The sequence below is a fragment of the Catharus ustulatus genome, chromosome 3, assembly GCF_009819885.2.
Source record: "Catharus ustulatus isolate bCatUst1 chromosome 3, bCatUst1.pri.v2, whole genome shotgun sequence".
NCBI lineage: Eukaryota > Metazoa > Chordata > Aves > Passeriformes > Turdidae > Catharus > Catharus ustulatus.
The window spans coordinates 17,155,118-17,178,871 of record NC_046223.1 but is presented as its reverse complement, the minus strand read 5'-3'; the positions used below and the strand labels follow the sequence as shown (position 1 = coordinate 17,178,871).

The 23,754-nt window shown below is 39.9% G+C and overlaps 1 protein-coding gene across 1 annotated transcript in view; it reads left to right on the top strand.

Moving 5' to 3' along the window:
• ALK (ALK receptor tyrosine kinase) overlaps window positions 1-23,754 on the top strand; it is a 320,839-nt gene that overhangs the window by 205,950 nt on the left and 91,135 nt on the right. Inside the window, 1 exon segment of the mRNA XM_042779113.1 lies at window positions 5,388-5,515. Coding sequence (XP_042635047.1) covers window positions 5,388-5,515 — 128 coding nt within the window.

The following is a 23,754-nucleotide window of genomic DNA, read 5'->3' as shown; positions in this document are numbered from 1 at the left end:
CTGCAGCAGAAGTGTCTCTCCAGTGCTGAATTGTGAGGAAGAATCACCCCTTTGATCTGTCATTCCCAGTTCAGCCCAGGAAACTTGGCCTTTCTTGTCACCGGGGACATGTTTCTATCTTAGGCTCAGTATTTTGTACACCACAACCCACAGGTTGTCTTCTTCAAAACCACTTTCTGACCTGTGCTGAAACATGAAGTTGTTCCTCCACAGAGGCAGTGCTTTACATTCATTTTTCTTGAACTTCAGGAGGTTCCTGTTGACCCAAATGTCGTTCCTGTTGACCCAAATATCTAGCCTGTCTAGACCTCTCTCAGTGGCAGCCCAACTGCCCTGTGTATCAATTGCTTCTCCCAGTCTTGCTGGAAGCTGTTGATATGAAGCCTGTCCCATGATCCAGGTCATTAAAGAAGACAGAAAACACTGTAAAACCAGAGGTGAGTCACCCTAGTGACTGGCTTCCAGCTGGCCTTGCTACACTGATGGTAACCCTCTAAGCCAGTCCTCCTCACTGCCCACTCCCAGTCTGTACTTCCATAAGCCACTGACAATGGCATGGGAAACAGTACTGAATGGCATGGGAAACAGTGCTGGAAACCTTATCAAAGTCAAGATAAGAAACATCCACTGCTCTCCTCCTCCAGCAAGCCTATCATGTCAGCACAGAAATCTGTCAGGTTGGTGAAGTATGACTCCAGTATGAGGAGGTTCCATGTATGGTTTTTCCCCATCTGTTCCAAAAGATGACAGAAGTAGCTTTCTGTTACCTTGCTAAAATGCTTTCTAAAATTAGATTCATAACATGTAGGCCACTGACAGAAATTTAATAAAGCTACTACTAATTAACATCTAATACATATTGGTTATGCTGAAGTAGATCTTGCTGATGCTGCTGCCAGGCAGCCTATATATAGTGCAGGATATGCAAATGAGTATGGGTCTGTGTAATAGAGTGTGTTGTATAGAAGGTCTTGAGATCACAGTCCCAAATCTGCCACAGAATAATGGCAGAACTGATTCCTATCCAAATTTGCCCATAGGTGCCTCTGCTGACCCTGGAGCTAATTTTAGTATCCCCGATATGTCCACCAGTTAATGTCATCTTTGACTCCAAAGGTGCTGATACTTGGTATTTCTTTTCACATGAATCTCTGAATATCAGGCAAATTCCTACCTATTGTAGGAATTTGTACCACAAAATATGAATATATTTTGTAATGAATCTGGGCTTGAGTGAGTCCGCCTTTTCCAGTCTTGCACTGTGGTGATATAAAACACCTGCTTGGCAACAGCTCTGGGAGTTAATAAAGTTTCTGTGGTAAACTATGAGAGGCCTGAGAATCTCAAACTAAAGTTATTGCACCAGTAACTCAAAAAAGCAATTCCTAAAACTCCTGGCACATTTATCCAGAGGGTTAGCAGTAGCACAGAAATGGAAATCATTGTTGAGAGCCACTGCGTACTTGGAATTAAAATCCATCAGTCTTCTGAAGCTGAGGAAAACAATTTTCATGGCATACAGATGCTTTTGTATTTCATAATCAAAATTAATCTAGGGTTTTGGCTCTATTTGTAGGGAAATTCATATCCTCTAATCCTTATAATATAACTAAGTTGAGATGACATCAGAAGAAATAACTCGCACAGAAGCTAGGCATTTAAAATACTCTCAGTGCTTTATTCTATTTAATTTCAGCAAAAGCAGATTTATCTCTTGGGGGAGTGGGACAGAAAAAGAGTGAGGATGCCAACATCCTCCTAGATGAGGAGGCTAGAGCACAGACGGTGGAAGATGAGATGTGGAAATGAAAATAACTGTAAACAAAAAATGAAATTCAGCAGTCTATTTTCACTCTTCTCAATGGAAAAAGGGGGAGGAGGACACCTAGTAAATCATTAGAAAACTGTGTTTGCTTTTCTGAGTTGCATATTGAACTGCAATAGCTGCCAGAAGGGTCATTTTGCAGCCCTTGCTTAGGACTTTTCTTTAGGTCCTTTACATACCTGTTGGCAGCTTCCTTTCCTGCTGGGAATATTGTTTAGCTCAGTGGAGCATAATGACACCCCAGTGTCCGTGAGGAGACAAACAACGTGTCTGCCTTTGGAACCAAGAAAAGTCTCCTAGCTTTTGTCATAGTGCAGGATCTGCAATTTGGGATTGATCCATACTCATAGCAGTCACAAGTGATGGTCAGTTGGTGCAAATGTCATACACACCTGCTCTATTTCCTTTCAGAAGGGTGTCTTAACTTCATAACATCCAAACTTTGGCATGCTTCTGGAGAAAGAGATTCTTGTAATGGATGCCAGATAAACTGTGTTTATCTGTATGTTCTTGTGCTTAGAAGATCTGTTCCAGAGGGTCACCTTCCCTCCAGAAATGAGTCCTTTTTCACAGCCATGGACAAGCACAAATGCATATAGAGGAGTAGATGAGGGTATACGACAAAGAAATCTTTTTGTAAGAGCAATAAAAAATGTGGGGTTTTGTCAAAAGGCGATGAAAAATTTCTGACAACTAGAAATAGTTACAGTCTTCCCCTAAAATGCTTAATATTGGAGTTTAAAAACAACTTAAGGAAACACAATAAGTTTTTGTTCTCATCTTTCAAAAGTTTCAGCTGAAGCTGCATTTCCTAATAGGCTTTGTTAGGCCCTGTTTGTTGGACTCCAGCTGACCACTTACAGTGCGCTACAAAGAGACTTTTTCATTGGCACTGAATTCTTCCTGTAACAGAAATGTGAAAAAATGAATTAGTAGTGGCTGAGTGACTTTACAGAATCTCTTGTCTCTGGCCGTATTTATGGTTAGTGAACAGGCCCTGATAAACTGGAGTGGAGCAGGGCATGGCATCCCTATCACTGCTGAGGTAACACGTGCTTCTTGGGAAGCAGCCTTCCACAAATGGTGTTAATTGGTTTTACTGGCAGCCTGTGCCCAAGGATAAAAAGGGAGATGGACCAGACCATGTCTCAGTTTAGTTTAGGTTTGCCAATTCTAATATACTCAATTTGCATTGTGAGACAGGATTAGGAGCAAAAATAAGGCAGGACTAAAACTTAAAAGAGCAAAAATAAGAGCTTTATTAACAACACAGAGAAAAAGAAATTCAGAATAAGACTTTCAGACCACTCCCTCCTCCCCTCCACCTCCCATATCTCTTAATAATCACATCCAGAGACACTTTAGTCCGTCCTTCATTTGAATAATCATTTCAGTTCACTTCAAGGAGAGGAGCTTCTTCTTGTTTTGGCTGTAGGGATTTTTTCCAAGAGAAAAATAAAGTTCTCTTGTGTCTTCACTTTCACGATTTGCATCCACCTGGGAAAATCTGCAAATTGTGAAACTCTTCCCATCCTTTGCAGCCTTCCCAGAGCTGTGTTAGTGGGCCATGTCAAACTCGTGGGGTATTACTTTTAAGGGTAAACTGTCCAAAAGCAAAAGTTCTATCCATCTCTTTTTTTCTCAAATTCCTCTGTTCATACTTCATTCTCCAGGAACAGAGACCCCCCCTTTCCCTTGGGGAAAATGATCTTTTCTCAAACTCTTCAACACCCTCAAGTTTTTCTCCACGATTCATAGGAATCTTCAATGCAGTACAGTCCACCCCATAGCTTACTAAAAGATTTTTTTTGGCCAACTTTCATTGCCATCTGGAAACTGGACTCTTACTTCACTGACTTCAGTGTACTTTCTTTCTGCTCTATTACTTCTTGCTCAACGGAGGAGAATAGGAGGTCTGCAAGTCTCATCCAAGCATTGGAAGGGTTGGGATTTCACACAGAAGGTGTAGGGGGCTGGAGGGGGCCATGCTGGAGCCGTGCCAGGATCTCGGGCAGTGCAGGCCACGCTGGGGGAAGGCTGAAGGGCTGGAGGGATGAGACTGCAAAGCCCAGTAAGCAGGTGTGAGTGGGCTCTGTTAAAACGGGGCCCAGCCGCATTCCCCCAAGCCACGGAGGTGCCTGAGGCCTTCACCTGCCCACGGCTGCTCCGAGATGGTGGCAGGGCCCCCACCAAGCTATGGCCATGCTGGAGGGGAAAGCTGGGATCTTAGCAAAGACTTCTCTTTGCCCTGACCATCAGGGCCCCTGGTTGGGGCGGGGGGATGGGGGCCCAGTGGCTCCCAAGCCCAACTGTGCCCGGCCGGGCTGCATGGAGAGGGACTGGGCTGGGCTGGCCTTACCTGCTCACAAGCTGGAATCAAAAGAGAACTTCTTACTTTTACCAATGTGATTCACGGAGGCAAATTAGCTTTTCTAATTGGTTTCCCAGGGTGTCAATTATTAAACCAGCTTCCCATCAATTCACAGAGGAAATTCTCATAGAGAAAAACCCCGGAGTACATCCTCCTCCTCGGTGACCTCGATACAAAACCAGCACACCGTGTTATTGTACAAATATTTAATTCCTTAACATTTTCCATGCAGAATTCCAGTATATTGGCAAAAAGACACAAACTTGTAGTTTTACTACATACCTTTAGACATGTCTTGTGGGATACAAAATTGGAATGAGGGATCTAGGAATAGTTCTTGTGCTCTCTGGCTGGAAGTTATTTCAGGTTAAGCAGCAGATCAGAGGGGAGGAGGTGGGCATTAGAGACAGCCAGGCATTGATGTCTTCTAGCATCTCAGGGAATAGATTAAGCTCATACAGGCTTTTTGTTCTCATTTACTCTTGGCAACAAGCAGATGGAGTTGAAGCACTCTTGGTGTGTGGATGTTAATCTCCAGGGCTGCTAATTCACTTCCTTGATTTACTTGCTGGGAATTTTTGTCATTTGGGAGGGGGGTAAGTAGGAAAAGAGGGACAGGAAGTGGAGGAGGAGAAATGGTGTGTTTTAGATGTGTTGCTTCGTGCACAGATAGATGTTCCAGCCTACTGCTTTAGAAGCAAAGTGTGTTACCTCAACCAGTGATGTAGTGCTGGGAATTACAGTTATTGCTCAGCCCTGGAGACTGCCTTATTTCCTGAGTGACTAAGAGACTTTCTGGTGAAACTCAGGAATGATATTTAAAGGGAGTGTTCATGTGTGCTCCAGATTTCATAACTTGCTTTGCACAGAGAGTTAAGCTTCCTTTAAACAGCAGGCAGACATCTGGGGGCACAGAAGTGTGACAGAAGAGAGAAATAAGCTACTCCTCAGTTGGGTTTCCACATCTTAGCTGGGTGGAAACCTTGGTGCTTAGAATCTTACTTTTGCAAAATCCATGGGAGGGAAAGGCCCTGACCATGGGCACTGTGAGGGAAGTGATGACTGGGGTAGGAGGCACAGTGTAACCAGCCATAAGTGGAGATGCTCCTTTGGGGGATTTGTTTCTTGTAAAGTAGCCCTCCTTACAGCTCTTCTCCTTTGCTCTTTCCTCTTGCTGTACGATGAGACCAGATGGGTGTTGCTTCAAAGGAGAGTTGGACACCTGGAGAAACCATTTCGGATCTCACTGGAGTATATTCCTAATGGGAACAAGAGTGTGGCAGCTGTGGATTCCTTTGCCATGAAGAACTGCAGTTCAGGTAATGGAGTATTTTATTGTTTCTGACTTACAGTACTTTGATGCCTTTCTGGAGAAAAGCACAATTTCTGACTACTGCAGACACCACAGAAGGAAAGGTTCTTGTCAAATAAATAATTTAAATTTTAAAAAATTTAAATAAGGTCCCTTTCAGGGAAGGATCATTTTTAATATTGTCTTGAAACTTCTCTTCAAGCAGTTAAAAACAAGTTTGTTCCTTTGGTTTGGGTTGGGGGTTTTTGTTTTGGTTTGTTTTTTTTTTTTTTTCATTTGGAAAGAATAGGTATGAAAATTTAATTTTGGGAGAAAAGAAGGAGTATTCATCCTGGCTTGCCAGATGCATATCCTGACAACTTCAGTTTTTTGCAGCAGAAAGTAGAACAGATGAAGGGTTCCTAGATAGACATCTTGCAAGCTATCTTTTTTTATGTTAATGGTTACAAATTTCGGGGTTGTTTTTTAAACAACTGTGGAAAACTTGATTCTAATAAAATATGTCTTTCTTTGGCAATGTTCCAAAGCAATTATTGCTGAGCAGCCCCTAATAACTTCATGTAATGTGTGGAATTTTAATAATGGGCAACTTAAATGGGGGTTACTTTTTTAAATACAAGCTATGTAATCAATCCAAGTATGTAAATTCAGTGCTCTGTGCCAGAAGCAGCTGCATATTAGTTCTACCAGTTTTATGGAGTCTGTGAATCATACTGAAATCTTTAGGTGGCATGTCAGTGAAGAATATTACTACTTATAGCTCTTAACACATTACTTTTTGTCCATTTTATTTATTTGGACCAGTGCTGAGTTGAGCTGTATGTCCTTCTTTTCCACCTCTCTAGGACAAGGAAATGTGCTGCAGAACATACATTATTTTGGTCATTTACCTTGCTCTCCACAAAGGCCAGTTGTATTAAAGGATTTATTGCACTGTTTGTACATAAAGGTGCTCTCTAAGCTCCAACAAGGAGCAGCCTGGCATTGTGCTGGAAGCAAAGGCATGTTCAGACAGTAGATGCTTGTTCTGCTGCTGGTGTAAGGACACAAGTCATCCACAGTGCTTTGGGAATTCAGTGCAACAGATTGTGGGCACAGGAACTGCTCTCTTGGGAGCACTCAAGGGCGAGCCCAAGGTGCTGGACTGTGAGTTCTTACCAATACCAAGCACTGCTGTGCAGATGACAGATGTCAAGTGCTGAGGCGATTTAAATACATTCTGAGCAAAAGAAGGAACAAATCTCCCATTTTGCCTGCAGATTTGTAGCAAACAGCTATTCCTCTGCCCTGCTGATAGGACACAGTGTAAGAACAATACCACCAGAGAACAAAACCACTTGTTCTCTTATTTTCAGTTGGTTTAGGTCACTAAGCCTTTTGTGCACAGCTGAAGATGTGGCAGTGTATTTTTACGAGAAAAGAGGTGGTGATGAGCAGCTGAGGGTGACACCTTAAGCTTGGAGAAAATGGGAAAAGCAATAAGAAAAGATTAATCTAAATCTAATTTTTCTGCAGCTGTTAGAAGCCTTTGGGCAGCTTAGCTACTTGGATACCTTAATGCCACTGAAGCACATAAAACATGGGTGAATTTGAGAAAGAAATGTCTGAGAAATAGAAACATGCTTTCAGCCTGATTTTTCTAAGCCTTTTGAAGACCATAAACACAATTTTAAAATAAATTACAGTGTACATACAATCTTAGGAAGTTAGGCTACCATTTCCATAGGCACAGACATAGAAAGAATCACAGAATGACAGAATGTGCCGAGTTGGAAGGCGCCCATGAGGGTCATTGAGTCCAAATCCTAGCCCTGGACAGGACACCCCAAGAGTCACAACATGTGACTGAGAGCATTGTACAAACCGTTCTTGAACTCTGTCAGCCTTGGTGCTGTGACACTGCCCAGGGGAGCCTGTTCCAGTGCCCAACCACCCTCTGCGTGAAAAACAGCAAGAGCTTGAAGAAGGTCGAAGTTTGAGGTTGGAATTTGCTTTTGCGTGTTGGTGAATCCATTTTTTTGAGTTCATTAATCAAAGAAAAGATTTCTCATAGAAAAAAAAAACATTTATCTGAACTGAAAAAGTAACTGTTTATATGTTGTTAGGCTGGGAAGCAAGAAAGCAGTCTTGTTCTAACAACATTTATATGGCGTTGAATGGGAAATTAAAAGTCAGAACTTCAGTAGATTCTGATGCTGATAAAATTCTAAATTTTTTTAAAATTCAAGATTTAAAAAATCTAGTTAATTGCCTCTTGATTATCTTCACATTTCCAAACTCCCATAATAGAAGGAAAGCTCTTACTGTTTTTTCTCAATCTTAGGATTTGAATCTGATCAGAGAGCCCCTAGAGTCAATACAATGACTGCTTGTATTCTGTATGTTTTGTCTCTGGACAACTAACAGGTAGCAATGCCTGGACTGCTACAACCAATTGACTTTCAATTACTGACTAAAATGTGAAGCAAATTGTGTTTGTCAGTGTGTAAAACCTAAGATATTGATTGCCTAATTCTCTTCCTTACAGCTTACTACTTAAATAAGTGCTTTGGCCGTTGCTAAAGAAAAAAAATACAAATTGCAGAGAAGTAATGCATTAATTTAATAACAACAGTTAGGAAATTTGTTACTTATACAAGTAAAGTAATTGGTACAGTGGCATTTTATAGTTGACAGTAATTTCTAGTAATAAAAATAGAGTTCATTTCCTAAGTAATGTATTGACTTATTTATGATATTTAATGGGTTTCTTACTGATTTTTTATTGCAGTTGTAAATTAATTAATTTGCTAACTTATTTCCAAAAGTCTTAATTAAAGTACTTATTATTAGGCGCAAGTAAATGACAAGACATTGTTTTACTTAGCGATGTTTGATTTACCAATTCTAAGTAAATTTTTACCTAAAGGGTGTGGAGACCAAATGCTTCTGAAATGTCTTAAAGGTTTAATGATGCTCCAGGGCTGTTAAAAGCAGTTATTTCAGACACTCAGCCTGCCCAAGAGGAAGCACTTAGCTTTCAAGTTTTCAAGCTCAGTAAGCAACATAAAAACCATTTATTTTGGAAGGGGGAGAGACTGTGTGCTGTTGATTAAATTAATGCTTCTGTCCACTCAGCAACAGCCTTTTTTCAGTAGATACTGAAAGTTAAGAAACACACATTATCTTCAGAGCTGGTAGGCAGTTAGTTCTGTAATGATCTGAAGGCTGTAATATGTATGCAAATTTCTGAAATTTGGAGTTAAGGTTGTACTAAAGGCAAAATCCTTGATCTAAAGCACAGGACCTCTCAGGAAAGGAAAATTTTTGAAGATCAGGATGTGAAAGAAGAGGTAGCAAAGGAAGAGTAAAAATATAGACTTGAAACACGTCTGAAGAAATATGACCAACTTCCAGATAGACTTTTTCATGATTCCACTAGATAAATATTCTAGCAACAGATTTATAAATCAGCTGCTGGAGATCAATAAGGACTTCCTCCAGACAGGATTGCTTATGTATCTGAATCATGACTAAAATGATGTTTCCGTGCATTCGGACAAAACCTGGATATGTATCATTTCAGTCTTCCCACGTGCTGTCTTTTTGCAGTTTGTCTTATAAATTAATTTGATGACAGGATGTTGTGGTTAACTGAACTTAATGAAATACCAGTGAGCTCCTTTTCAAAATGAGTTCTTGATACTTCCTATTGGAAAATTGTGTAGAAAAGTTAACTTCTTCCCAAGAGAAAACTGAGATTATATCAGTATATGAGAGAGAATCACAGAACAGGCCAGGTTGGAAGGAACCCCAAAAGAGAATCTGGCACAACCTTTTGTGTGAAAGGGAGTCTAGGTGAGATTATCTAGGACCCTGACCAGCTCCATCTTGAGAACTTCCAGTGATGGGGACTCCACCTCATCCCTGGGGAGTTGCTCCAGCAACTGTATCTTCTTACTGTAAAAATAATTAAACACACTTTTTACATTGAAGCCCCAGATGGCACACAGATCATTTCGATACTAATAATTAATTGGAAAAAAAATTGTATAACATTTAAGTAATTTTCAGTCAGGTAGAATTGCAAGATATTTACAGAAGTTTTGTTAAACCACTAGATTATTTGTGACAATAGTTTATGTTTTCATTATTTGCTTGGTTGTATTTATGGAATGGAGGAGAGAAGGTATGAACCTTCAGTAGAATCAACCATGTCAGCTTATGTAGTCTGGAGATCCACCTCTGTCCAGAAATTCTGGGGAACAGGTGAACAGAACAATGAGCAGTCCGCATTTTGTCATTGTTATAATACTGAAGAATAAAAATGATTAAAAAAAGAAAATATCCACAATTTCAGAACTAGATGTCTCTATCTGAGGTTTAGGATTAACATTTACCATAGTATTACGTGGCCTATCCGGGTAATTTTTGTGTAAAAGAAGTTGGATAATTTCCTTTGGTATTAATGCCATGGTTAAGAACCTTACCAAGCCGGAGAATAGGTCCAGAGCTAAGTGAAATCAGCAGAATTATTCAGTATGTTGGTATTATGTTTCTTCATTTAAAAAATTAAAATTAGGCAGATTGGCTGCATTTTTCATAAAGTGCCCTATGCTATTTATACAGTTCAACTGATCTGGTTTTCCTGTGGGTCTAATTTCACTAAGTAGGCATTTGGAAAAGCCTTACTATTTTAATATTTGCTTCCAAATGCTTTGGTGACCACCTTCTTCCCCATTCACCTCTGCTCCCTCATGAGCTATGAATGATTATTCTGACTTCAGCTTGTGTGCCAAAAACCATCTCTGACCTCCTTGTGTTTTAATCCTGTAGGGATCTTGTTTTGGAGAAAATACTGCTTTGCAGATGAGGGTGGTGACTGTAGTGAAGTTAAATCACTTTAAAGTCATTCCAAAGTGAAAGTTATTTCACTTGTGGTTTGTGCCAATTTAAGTAAAATAAATTTAATGAACTTGTTATGGGGCTTATCTTTGTTGTCACTTTCATCTTTTAAAAAATGAAGTTATTGTAATGCTAGGAATAAAAAAATTAAGCAAATTTAGTTTTAATATTGCTTCCAGAAAAGGCACAGTAACTCAATTAGTGGTAGAGTAGCTTCTTGCAGTAATGAATTAGTGATTATGCATTTCTGTTACTGGCTGTGAACACCTACTTCTTGCAGAGCCAGATTTAGACAGTGGTGGTTATGTTGAATAATTTAATCTATTTAGAACCTTCATGTGCTGATCAAAGGAGAAGCAGGAGGGGATCAAAACTGAATATCTCGTGAATTTGGGTTTCATAGGTCTGCCATGCCAGTTTGGTGACAAATGGGACAGACAGTCCTATTGTTTTATTAAGTAATCAACTGGCCATATATTTGGGACTGTAAGATGTGGAGGAGGGAGATAAAAATAAATGTTTTATAATGCACTTAGAACTCATCTTTAGAATAGATGTTTTCATGCAGAAGGTGGAAAGGCTTGAATCTGCCATAGCAGCTCCAAATAAGTGTCCCTTACCAGAATGAACAGGTTCATCCTCTCTAACTCAGAAAAGGTTAGGTGGCTTGGGTTAAGAAACAGAATTGAGAAATCTCAGCCTTTAAAATCCAAAGCCTTAATAGTCTGAAGAGATGGACCTGCTCATAAGAAGTACTAGGAACTGCTCAAGAGACATTGCAAATGTTGGCACTTGTGGGTCTTAAGTACTTTTTAACATCTTGAAGAATTGGCTAATACATTATCTTTTTAATGCTGTATATGATTTTTATCCTGACCTTCTCCTTTAATTAAGGCTTATTTCAACAGGGGAGCCATTGATTCAGTGAAAGAAAATGAACTCTGTAATCTGCTTTCCCCAAATTGAACTTATTTTTATTACTATTAATTGCTGCCACTTACTTCTTGTGATGTTTTAACTGCTTGGATTTATTAAAACAATCATAGGATTTGCTATTATCACTTGAGAAATGGGAAGGACAATGATGATTTACAGATGACCCAACGATTTTAAGCCGGTATTACTCCAGATTCAAAGATTTATGCAATCTGACTCCACTGTGTAAGTAGATGACAGTCTCACTCTCCCTTTTCCTCCCCATAATAAACCCCAAAAGACTGGTAGCCTGTAACAGAGGGCATGGAGATCCTTGATTTTGCCAAAGAAAGAGTCAGGGATAGTTTTGCTCTGATTTTTGTTTTATATTCATGAAGTTCCCTATTAGCTGTAGAAAAGTTTTGTTGGTTCAAATAGGGTTGGTGTTTGGAGTTGTTAAGACCTGACTATGCAACTTGATCTTGATTCATGTTTGTGAGGAATTGCAGTGGTCTTTGTGGAGAACTGAGAGACAGTGAAGAAGCTTAGGAAGTCAGCACAGAAGAGGGAGATGATGGAGGAGAAAGGAAATGAGTCAGACTGAGCCAGCAAATGAAGAAAAACATAGAATCCCAGAATGGTTTGGGTTGGAAGAGACCTTAAATATCATCTAGCTCCAACCCCCGTGCCATGGAGAGGGACACTTCCCACTAGACCAAGTTACTCAGAGCCCCATCTGACCTGGCCTTGAACACTTCCAGGGATGGGGCAACCACATGTTCTCTAGGCAACCTGTTCCAGTGCTTTACCACAGTGAAGAACTTCTTCCTAATACCCCATCTGAACATCCTCTCTCTCCGTTTGAAGACATTCCCTCTTGTCCTGTCACTGCATGCTCCCGTGAAAAGCTTCTGTCCCTCTTTCTTGTATGATCCCTTCAGATAATAGAGAGAGGGAGAGATGAGGAAGGGAGAGATGGTGACAAAGCACTGATGCTGGAAGCAAACAACAAGCTATCAGGCAGGAATAATTGGTCTAGATGGTGGAAATGATTAAAAGGTTTGACCAGTTAGAAAGTGATTGGAAGAAACATTTACAATCCAATTAATTAACTAGAGCAATCAAGCTTAATCAGATAGTCACTCAATCAAACAGACTGAATTAACTAGGTGGATCATCTGTTGAACCTGCAAAGAAACCAAGTGAGGAAAATGCAGTGAATTGTCAAAATTTAATGAAATGCACAAGAATTAATCCATTAACATTTAAATTTGTCAAAAAGCAAAGATAAATATGTAGGATGTCCATGGAAAAGATAAGAAAGTAGATAAATATAAATACCGTATACAATACAATATGATACAATATACAATAGATAAATATCAAAAGCAAAGATAAATAAGTCGGATGTAGATGGAATTTGATCCTTTTTGTGGCGCATCTCACCAGAGCCTCAGAGGCATTACTGAGCAAAATAGGTTTTGGAAGATGAAGAACAAGAACGAGGAGAAGACGGCACAATAAGGAAAGAAGATACTCTATGTTTGCTTGAAAATGAAATAAAGCCAACAGCAAGAATCTTATTATTTTAAAAGCCTGCTTAAGTGTCACACCTACTGGTGGCTACTGATGTGGTTACCACTTCTCTGTAGTAGTGTAATGCATACAAGATTGAAAAAAAAGGTGTAATTCCTCCTCTTTCTTCACAGGGTAGAGTCCTTTAGATTTTGTCTCAGGGCACTTCTATACCTCAGGGCTTATCCTCTGAAATGTTGAAGTCCAGCTTGGTTTCTGTGTCTGAGAGGTCTCACTGAAAATCTGCCCCAGTCATGCCGTAAGACACTGTCCAGCTCTTCCCTCTTTTTGTCCAAAGCCTTCCCCTTTCTGGCTCAGAAGCCCTGCTTGCTTTGTCTTGCTGTTCTCTTTCTGCCAGGTCTACCACAGTTGGCTTCCTTAGCAAACCAATTGCTAAATCCACGGACATTTCTTTACAATCCTGCACTGTATCCAGTATGGGAGAGAAACGTGGTATCTTAGTGCCAACACTGATGGATACAGTGACAGTCTGCAATAGAAAAACTGAAACCAAAAAGCCTCGACTTTGCCATTCCAAATCAAATCCATAATCCATAAATAGGAATGACAACTGAAAAAAAAAATACTGCATTGGGGTTTTTGTCCTCTGAAAAGTTTAAGAACCTCTAAAGGGGGGTTTTCCAAAAGTTTTCCAAAAAGCAGTGTGTGCCCTTTCTACAAATGAAAGTCCTTTATGCTGTATTTGGAAACTAACACCAGTGGCTGCCCATCAGAGTCTCAGCCAGTATCATTAAGCCTGTATATTGCAGTTCTTTTACTCTGAAGTTGTGAAAAACGTGGGGAGAGACAGGAATGTTTAAAAGCTGCCAAGTGACTTAGGAGCACAAATTAATGGGAACCACACTCCTTAGTCCCCTAGGAGTTCTCAAAAATGCTATCATTACTACCTGGCACTGAGGCATGCCTTCCATCACGAGGATGAGAAGGGAGGCAGCTTTACCAAGTGCCTCCATAAATGAGGTGTACTGGGCTTTTATCAATTGAGCCTTTGAAAGCCCTGCTAGCAAGGCTTATTGATCCAGAAGTCACACATGGATGGCAAGATCTTAAATTGCAGTCAGTTTTTATTATAGAAAGAAATTTTAAGAACATACCTTTTCCCCTCCCTCCCTTTTTAAAATTACTGCCTGCTGAAGTAATATAACTGGGAGGTTGCGAGCAATTAAATGAGTCAGCTGGATCCTGGGTCCAATTCCAGACTGAACTGTACTGTTCATGGAACATGATTGATGGAGTATCAGTGAATTTGTAAGCATAGGCAGAGGCTTGGAAATATTTTTCAGATCTACAAGGAAATATAATTTAGTCAACTCTGTTAGAAACATTTATCATGTTTCAAAAATATCATCAGTGGTAGATCTTTCATTTGATGTGAATACAGATGAACAATGCAGCTCTTTGGATAGCTAAAAACTTAGAGGGTTGAGAAGCAATCTGTCTGGTTTTGTGAGATGATGGGTTGTGCCATACTGGGATCTAAGATATTTTGGGGAATTGGATGCACCATAATCCAGAGTAAATGGTTTCTTGGAGACTACAGCATATTCCTTGCACTTAAGCACAAATGGTGGACTGGATTTTTAAATCATCATTAAGAGCTGTAAGCAACAACTGCATAAATCCATCATCAGGTTATGCAGTTTAAAAAAAAAAATCTGTAATAATATCAGTGTTGCTATTGGTTCCTAAAAAGACACAAAGACACTGTTGTCTCTTTAGGCACCTCGTGGAATAACAGTGTGTGTAGACATGTTCATGAACATCAGTTCATGAAACCACTACAAAAAGAAAGCAATTGCTAGAAGATCAGAACCATTAAGTGCAAAGTTTTGGCAACAGTGTTAATTCAGCCCTCTTGTGTACTCTTGTTGTACACATCAGTAACAAAGCAGTAGCAAAATGACTCACCTGTCTGCAAAGATTGCCAAGTGGCTTACCCAATTAAAGAAAGCATTTCTTGCATGGGAGCAATTTCCCAAAACAAAGGAAGTGAGTAACTATGCAGGTACTTGTGGTTTCTGCCAGTCAAATTACTAAAGCACATTACACCTCATCCCAATAATTGTTAGGGCCTCAACTGTTTGCATCAGCTGAAGATCTGCCTCTAAATATTTATTAAAGCTTTTCAAAAAGGAGGAGCCTAACAAGAAGTTTGATAGCAACATTGCTGATTTGGACTTCAGTTTCTTCATCATTGCTCTTCTCTTCACAGCCAAGAGAGGAGTTAGGTTTAAGTTACAGCTGTTCTTTCACTGCAGATATAGGAGGCTGAAGCTGACACAGGATTTGCAATCACATGTATTACTGTACCATTATATCAATTATTTTTTTATTAACAACTGGTAAGACACCTGAGAAATGGGAATAACCTTTTCTGTTCTATGTTGGAAAAGTTCTACTCCAAGAGATGTTTGCACTGTTCATGTTTACAAAGAGTGCTTTGCCGTGGTCTTCCATATTTATGGTGTTTATCTTCTGTTTCCTTCTAACTTCATCTTGGAGCACCTCTAGCTTTCTTTGTTCCCAAGTGAAATCAGGCAATTCCTCTCATTTGGACAAGCCTACTTCTCCTCTTTCCTTTTAGTCATAAAACATTCCTGTCTATCTAATCTAATTACAAAACCTTTAAGGCAGTTTTTATTCCATTATAAGTTTATATTGTAGCAAGTAGTCTTCATCTTAATTGTTGATTCATAGAATGTGGACTAATTTGTGGCTTCGTGTAGCTCTCCTCAAATTATAATAAATGTGCTTCTTGCTGCTTCTGTTCCTAGCAGTACCAGGCACCAGCAGTAATGTATTACAGTTGTCTTTCTCAGAACATTTCTCCCTGGTTCACATTACTTTTTTTGATTTTCAAATAAACAGTGTCTTCCTTTCCTGGACAATTAGGATAATGGCTAAAATGAAACTAAAGTGTCATGATGAGGCAGATGCCACCAAATGTTAATCAGGCATGCAAAATAACTCTTCCTGCAATGCAAGCCCACCTTGATACTGTTCTGTAAAGACTGCAGAAAAGTTTATTATGGTTTCCATTTATTCATATTGCTATACCGTCTCAAAACAGTAGTCTCAGATGAAATGAAGATAGTTTCTTTTCCATTTTACAGTGCCAGGCAATGGACTTGTCCCTTTCTCCCTATTTCTTTATCTTAATAGCATATAGGTGACCTTTTTTTAGCACCTCTACATTCTGCTGGTACTGCCTGATTTTTTCAGTGTTTGAACAAAGGCCAGAAAATCTTTTCAGTGGATAGGAGAAAAAAAAATCTTCCCCTAAATTCCAAGTTGCAAAGCTAATTCAGTTTGCAGTTCTCAGTCTCGACCTCAACTGAACTGTCAGGGAATAAAATCTGTATAATAAACCGACCATCTAATTCACAATATCACAAGATTCAATCTCCCTAGGCAAGATTTAGTTCAGACATTCAGGTGCTTTGTTGTATGAAGTTAGACAAGATGGTATTCATCTTTTGTGACTTCAGCTATCTGAAAGTTAGGCATCATGTCAAAGTTGGTCTCTAGGGTCCCTCTGTAGTCAACAGAGAGAAAAAGAGGCACTTCAGAGGGCAATTCATTCCACCTTTAACATCATCACATCATCAGAGTGTCAGAAAGGGGACAATGCTTTAGTTGAAGAATTGTTGTCTGGGATTTCTAACAGCAGTATCCTTTTAAAGCCAGTGGGTACTTTAATACCTGTAATCTATGAAGTCTGCCCACCAATTCCTCACTTGTGAATGAATAGGGTCAGGCACGGAATCTTTAACAAACAGATTCTCTATTGAACTTCTCAACACTCACTGGTTACCATGCTAGATCAATCATTTTAGAGTAATTATTTTGCAGGAGTTTATTCAGAGTCTGTTAGAATAAACCCTGAAAAAAATTAAATGACTGTTGTGTGCAAGATTAATGGTACTATCTAGGCATACTTTACAAAATCAGCATTACCAAAACAAGCTTCTTTTAAAGAATCAGACCTAGAAGCTTCTCTGCATTGGGAAGCCTCTGTGAATTATAAATCAGAAATGAACCTTGTGTTTTTCAGCCTCTCTAGATATTTTATGAATGGGTCAAGAAAAGAAGGCATATTTCCAAAAACACAATGAACACGGTTCTTCCACAGAGAAGAACATTCAGACACAGAAGTGCTTTGTGAACAGTAAAGTGATTGTTGGTAGCAGCAGAGCTACAACCCAGAGCCTTCTAATGGAGTCCTGTAGATCATATTTGAGACTGAAAATAAGGCTTTTTGAAAGATCTACTTAAATTGACTTGAAATTGGAGACTGGATCCCATGCTGCTTTCCAAAGAGTGGTAATAGAAGATCCACATTAATTTTTCACTTACCAGGAGGTGCAATTCCTTCTATTGCATTATTTTGTTTATTTTTATTACCCTTGTGAATGACTCTGTCACTTCTGTTTAAGCAGAAGAGGTAACTCAATACCTTAATACAACCTTAAACAGCATTGCTTCTAAATGAGGTTAAGATCTGTATTATGTGCAGCATTTGTCTTGAACCTTAATTCAGCCTGCTTCTGAAAGGATATCTTGTTACATTCAGGAGTAAGTAATTTCAGATCCAGTTCCTGGTGATCATTGAGTTCTAGACTAAATTTCAACTGACAGAACTTCTTAGGCATAATGCACTGTTAAGATGCATGTTAGAAAATATCTGTTCCATTGTATTAATGTAATCAGTGTTTCTGCCTTAGAGAAAAATTTAAACCAAAATCTTTTACTGAAGAGAAAATTGTACCAAGTGTGGTGTTCTTTGGGGCTTTTTGTTACCTGATCATTCTGATTTAGTAATATTAAGTACTATTAAAAAAAAAAAAAGGGAAAAAAAAAGCTTTAATAATTTCCTGTATGTAACCCAATCCCTTTATTTCCATCTTTGATTTAAAGAGAGGTCCCTCTTGAGCAATTCTAAATTGAGACACAATTTTCTCAGTGTTTGACCATGCTTGCAGTTTCTCTTTTCCCATTCCCTTTGGTTTAGAAGCAGACTTGATCTGAATATTTAGATAAAGACCAAGCTGTGTATGAGTTTTCCCAAAGATGCAAAGGTAATAGGAGTTAGCAGCCTGATGTTCCACAGTATTCCCTCTTTTAAAAAATATTCCTCTTCCACAAAGTTCTTTGCATGGGCTAGTAAGAATATTATCATGTATCAGAATTATCTCACATAATGATGGTTTTTAAAAGGGACTAGAGAGCAGCCTTTCAGCAGGTCACACGAGTCTGGGAGATGCTTCAATGCAGCTCAGAGAGCAGCTGTCACTTGGAGATGAGAGAGGGTCGCATAAAATCCTGGAGTAGGTAAGAATTGTTGTACTGGTGTCACCTGTCTGACTTTGCCTGAAATAAATTAGGGAGTACTTGCACATGCTGCTTGATCAGCGGATCAGGAGGGAAAGCAGCAGTGAACAGATGGAGGCAATAACCTCTCCTGCCAATGCAGCTGGGGAAGGATGCCTACCTGTAACCTGAGGGACTTACCTGTACCACAGCTACAAATAACTCCAGGATGTCATCACAGTCTGCATTAACTCATTAGTGCTGACAGCTGTGAGCTGAAGTGTTGTTGCTAAGGCTGGATCCTTGCACTGCCAGGAATTTGTGGAGGGGGATACCCCCACCTTGTGAATTTGGGATAATGTAGTTGAAAGTACATGGAGTCTGTTGACTCACAGTGAGCAATGTCCATAGAAAAGTGTAAGAGACAGACTCTGCCTTGTTTACAGTAGTTGGGGCAAATACTCAGCTCTCGGGGCCCTTCTGGGGCATTTCTTGCTGCAATTTCTTCAAGAAGGAGCTCTGTATTTTACCAAGTATCTGTAAGACTCAGAAAGGGGTTGTTTCATGAAAGCTCCATTTTTGAGAAATAAATTATGATTGTAAAGCATCTCTAACTTCAAATATGTGTGTCCACTTAAAAGATGTTTAGGTCCAGACTTAGTGCTGGTAGGTTTATTCTGCTGTTTTCCACTACAATGAAAAGCAATTTCCACTTGAATTCTGGAAATCAGAGCAGTTCTAATAGTATCAAATAACTTTGGTCAGAAATTGAAAGTGCCTTTTTATAATCTCATCCTAAAACTGTAACAGATATTCAGTGCTTCGTCTACAGAAAATTTAATAACTTAGCCAGCATCAAAAATTGTTTGACACCAAATATGCATTGCTGAGTGAAGGTAGTGATTTATAATATTGCATGAGAGATGTTAGTATCTAATTTACTGCATTAATCAGTGAATGCCAGATCAGTTTGCAGATTGCATGTAGATCAGTTTAATCTGTCATCTTAATTGTCAGTGAAATTTTTAATGTTGAGTTTACTTTAACTGTTTTCCATGCTGCTTCTCACTGAGATGGAAATAGCAGTATAATAATTCTACAGTGCCCACGTGAGACTGTGCAGACCTCTTGGCTGGTTTTTTTGCTACTTTCCACATCTGAGGTTCCCTCAGATAGGCCTGAGTTTTGCCAATATTTGCATGGTTTGATGTGTGCCAAATGGAGAGAACGTTGTCAGTCCTGTCAGTGCTAATATGGTAAAAAGTTGTCTCTTTGGTGCTCTGATGAGGAGATTTCAGGGCACAGGATGGTGCTGAAATGACCCAGAGCTTTCTCAGACAGATGCTGCATTAGCATGTGGCAATTGTTCAATTGTTTTTATAGACAAGTACTGTGATGGTTGGCTCTCACAATTACAAGATGAATATTGTGTGTATGTTAGGATAAGTTTTGTGGATGTACATGTTATTGTAATATATCCTCCCCTAGTCCTCTTCCCCTCCCCCTTGTATTCTTGTCATGAGATAGCCAGGGTAGTTGGGGCATTTGGGGAGGCCCAGCTTGGTACTAAACCTCCAGTCAAGGTGTAAGAAAGTGGTCTCCACCAATGGACGGCAGAGAAGGAGTTAACCAACAATACTTTGTGGGGGCCTAGGGACATAAAAGTCAGAGCATCCATTTTGTGGGTGAGCACTTGGTAGTTTAGTCCTGTGCTCCGAGCGCTGCTCTTTCTCTTTATTCAGTCTTTTGTTGTATTTTTGTTAAGGTTTAATAAATCTTTGAAATTCTAAAAGTGAGGGTCATTTCTCACACAGCGACTCCAGTGATTCTGTCACCCTCCGTGCTTGTGATTAGCATTTGGTGACACAATCGGTATCGCCTTCCACTTGAGAGCCTCTACACGGGGAAGTAGCATGTTCATTTTTATTCTAGCTTGTTAAAAAAGCAACCTGGTGGGACAAAGCTATTCAAAGTGCAAACTTAATATGTGCTTTGGCAAAACAAAACAAAAAATTAATAGAACAAACCAAGTTTTCACACCTTTTCCCTGGACTCTAGGAGGTTTTTTTATTGGAAAATATGTTAAAAGGCATAAAGAAAGCATGAAGTATATGAACTTAAAAAAAAAAATTGAACAATAACAAGTTTTCTGAAGCTAACCAATGTTTTATTTCAGGTCAAATAAAATCCTTTGAAGTACTGCTGAGCAAACATTTTCCTCTACAGGGGACATTTTCATTTTAGATAGCTCTTAAAAATGAGATTTTTTTTTTTCTGTGAAAAAAATTATGCTATTCTAAAAAGTAGCAAGGCTATCTATTCCCCACAAAATGGTTTTTTAGGGTTTTTTTCTGTCACAGCAAAAAGAGACTTGTCCAAGGTCACAGCAGAAGAACCATTTTGGAGATCCTGACCATCAGATTCCTGATTTGACAGGCAGCATTTCTGGAGGTGATTTAGATTACAGTAATTTCACGAATACAAGCCGCAGCAAGAAGACTAAAATTTTGGTGGAAACCCGGAAATGCGGCCAATATTCCGGTGCGGCTAATCTATGGACAAAAATGTGATATCTGCCCTTACCTAGTATCATGCTGGTCCAGTCCCGAGCCAAAACAGTCTGAAATCCATGGTTTCCCGTTGTTCCGACGATGAACCAATCAGAGAACAGCTTATTGCCTGCCTGTGGATGGCGGCGTTACTGAGGGGCGGGGGTTGTTATCGGGGTGAGTTACCTCGGTGAGTTCGATAAAAGTGTGTGATATTTCTCTGTACTTTTTAAAGTGTTTTCAGTCTTGTGCGGCTACAGGGCTGGCTGAGCTCGCAGGGAGAGGGCTGGGGGAGCCTCTCTCCCTGCAGGGAGAGGGGTAGAACGGCCACTCGGCTCGCAGGGAGAGGGCTACAACGGCCGCTCCCCCCGCGGGGCTGCGAGGGCTACAACGGCCGCTCCTGTGCCAGCACAGAGATGTGGCTCCGCTCGGAGCTCAGCTGCCTGCCCGCGCGTCTGAGCGGCTGTTTAAAGGCAACGCGGATCCATTGGGAATGCTCGCAAAATGACCACACTATTGTTCCTGTCTTTTTCGGCTTGTAAATAAAGGGTGTGTCTTTTTTCACTTGGAAACAATGTTTCCGAGGTCGGCAGTAAGCCAGTAAGCCCCGGCGATCCCGCGATTGTGTTACTAAATGACGACTTTGTGAAAGTTCGCGGCGAACTAAAGTGCGGCTAATATTCCGGGTGCGGCTTATCTATTGACAAAGACATCAATGTTGCCAACACACCGGATATGCGGCTTATACTCCGTGCGGCTTGTATTCGTGAATTTACTGTACCTTTGCTAGCAGTGCAAGGCCCCTGCACACACAAATGGAGTCTGGTTTGAAGGACCCCAAGAAACAATGCTTGGCTGCTGTGTTTGAACTATTTTGTTCTCAATCCTTGTTTATTTAATTCTTTCTTCATTCCATTGAGTACTGGGGAAAAGATACCAGGCTTTTTATTTCCAAGAATACCCTGGATGACCGATAACTTGGATCTGGCACCTTGTCTTTGCCAGGTCTCAGTTCCCTTAGCTGCCTTACTGCTCTCCTGAACAGAGAATGCAGCTGCTGCTGTGGGCCCAGAGGCCTCTGAGCTTTCTGACTCTCTGTCACCACCCAGGGGACCTTGGATCATTGATTTTATCCACATTAGATGCTAGGGCAAGGCACTTTTATCATCTTTGTGGTACCACATTGACAGACTGTTTAAAATTATATTGCTCACTAAAAAGCAGCAGTAATGACCTGTGGGAAGGGAACGAAGGGCATGGTCCAAGTCAAGTTGAGGCTGAGAGCCTTTGCTGTAACTGCAGCTGCATAAGAGCTGTCTCTCAAGAGATCCTGGAAAAGGAGGCAAGGCCTTTTCCCTGGAGTAAGGAGCAGGGCAGTTGATTTTGTTGCTGGTATTTCAGTAAATTTTCTGTATGAAGATTCCCTGTGTCTTACGGGTTACCTTCCTGGCTTTGAGATACGGTAGTGATGTAAGCCAGTGACATTCTTTATGGCTGGTGAACTGCATCCACATCCCATTAAGTTAAAGCCCTGGGAGACCTGGAAGTCAGGTATTTTAACTATTCTCTTTGTAAAAAATATATAGTGGGCATATAAAACCTTTGCACTCAGTATAACTTTACTATAGTGCAGAGAGGACCATGGGCAGCTTAAGGTGAATGGAAGAACAAATACAGTGAGCAGTGGGGCACAGTAAGAAACAGAAAGAGTGTCTAAGATGGCTTCCCTTGTCCAGATAGCCACTGACAAAGAGAATTCTTAATGAAATATGTACAAAAAGTAACGTCAATCATTTCTTGGTCCTTCAAATTGATTCTTCAAGATCAAATGTAAACATGTGTAAAGTAGCTTCTAGGTATCCCTTAGTCTAGTTTATGGCCGAAAGACAGTTTGATGGTTCTTTTTTTCTTATGCAATGTGTTTGTACTGTCAAATGAGTCCTGTCCAGTACAGCTTGCTCATTGCAACCCTCTCCTAAATTGGTGATGTTTTTTGCCAATACCTTCTTTGAAACTGCACCATAGTAGATGTTTGGTGGAGCATATACATAATTTCATTCCTTCCTATGGCTGTTAAATTGGCTTGTATTTCTCTTTTCACCTAAATATTTTTTGATTTCCAGTCATTTGGAATACTGTGCATTTATGGCTTGTTATTTGAGGGTATTCTGCTACCCCTGCCTGCCACAAGACCCCATTTACTTTGCAGTGGGGCTACCATTTCATATTCTCTTTTTATCACTTGTTTTTTACCAAAATATTTATGTTTGCTAGGACTTGATTAAGAGCTGTGTGTCTTCCTAATTCTTTATTTTGTATAATGAATCATTGAGCAGTTATAAAGGATTTGCCTGCCAGGAAAGGTAAATTTGCATTTTATAAATAGATTTATCTGAAGTCAACAAGGTGTTATGCTTTGCTGAAACCTACTCAGCTGGGAGGAGCACTTTACATAATTACAAAAGTAGCAAGTTTGTGAGAATTTAGTACTACTGCTGATAGTAATTAAGTGATTAATTAATGGCCAACTGAACAAGTTAGCAAAATGGGGGAGAAATCTTGAAGGGGAGCTTGCACTGAACAGAAAGTTTATTGACAAAGAGGATATAAAGTTATATTTTGGGTAGGTATGTACTTTATGGTGCTGAATTTAAAGATGAGAACTGCTAAAAAAATTGCTCACTCTGAGTAATTGTATAAAATCTCCCGAGAGCTGATTGATGGTTCATTGATGGGTAAAAGTCTTAGAGAAAACCTAGAGTCAGAGGGAGAAGACATGGTTTCTCTCCTTGATCTATCTTCACTCAATGCAACTGTTTGCTAAAATTCCTATTGCTGTATTTAAAATAAATTCAAAAGCCATTTTAATATTATTTAACTATTCCACTATTAGTCTAACTGTTCTACTGTGGCTGGCAGCCCACAGGTACCTCAACCTCAGGGCATGGTTATTCTCTGTACTGATACTGGTCAACTCTTGCAACTCTCTCTG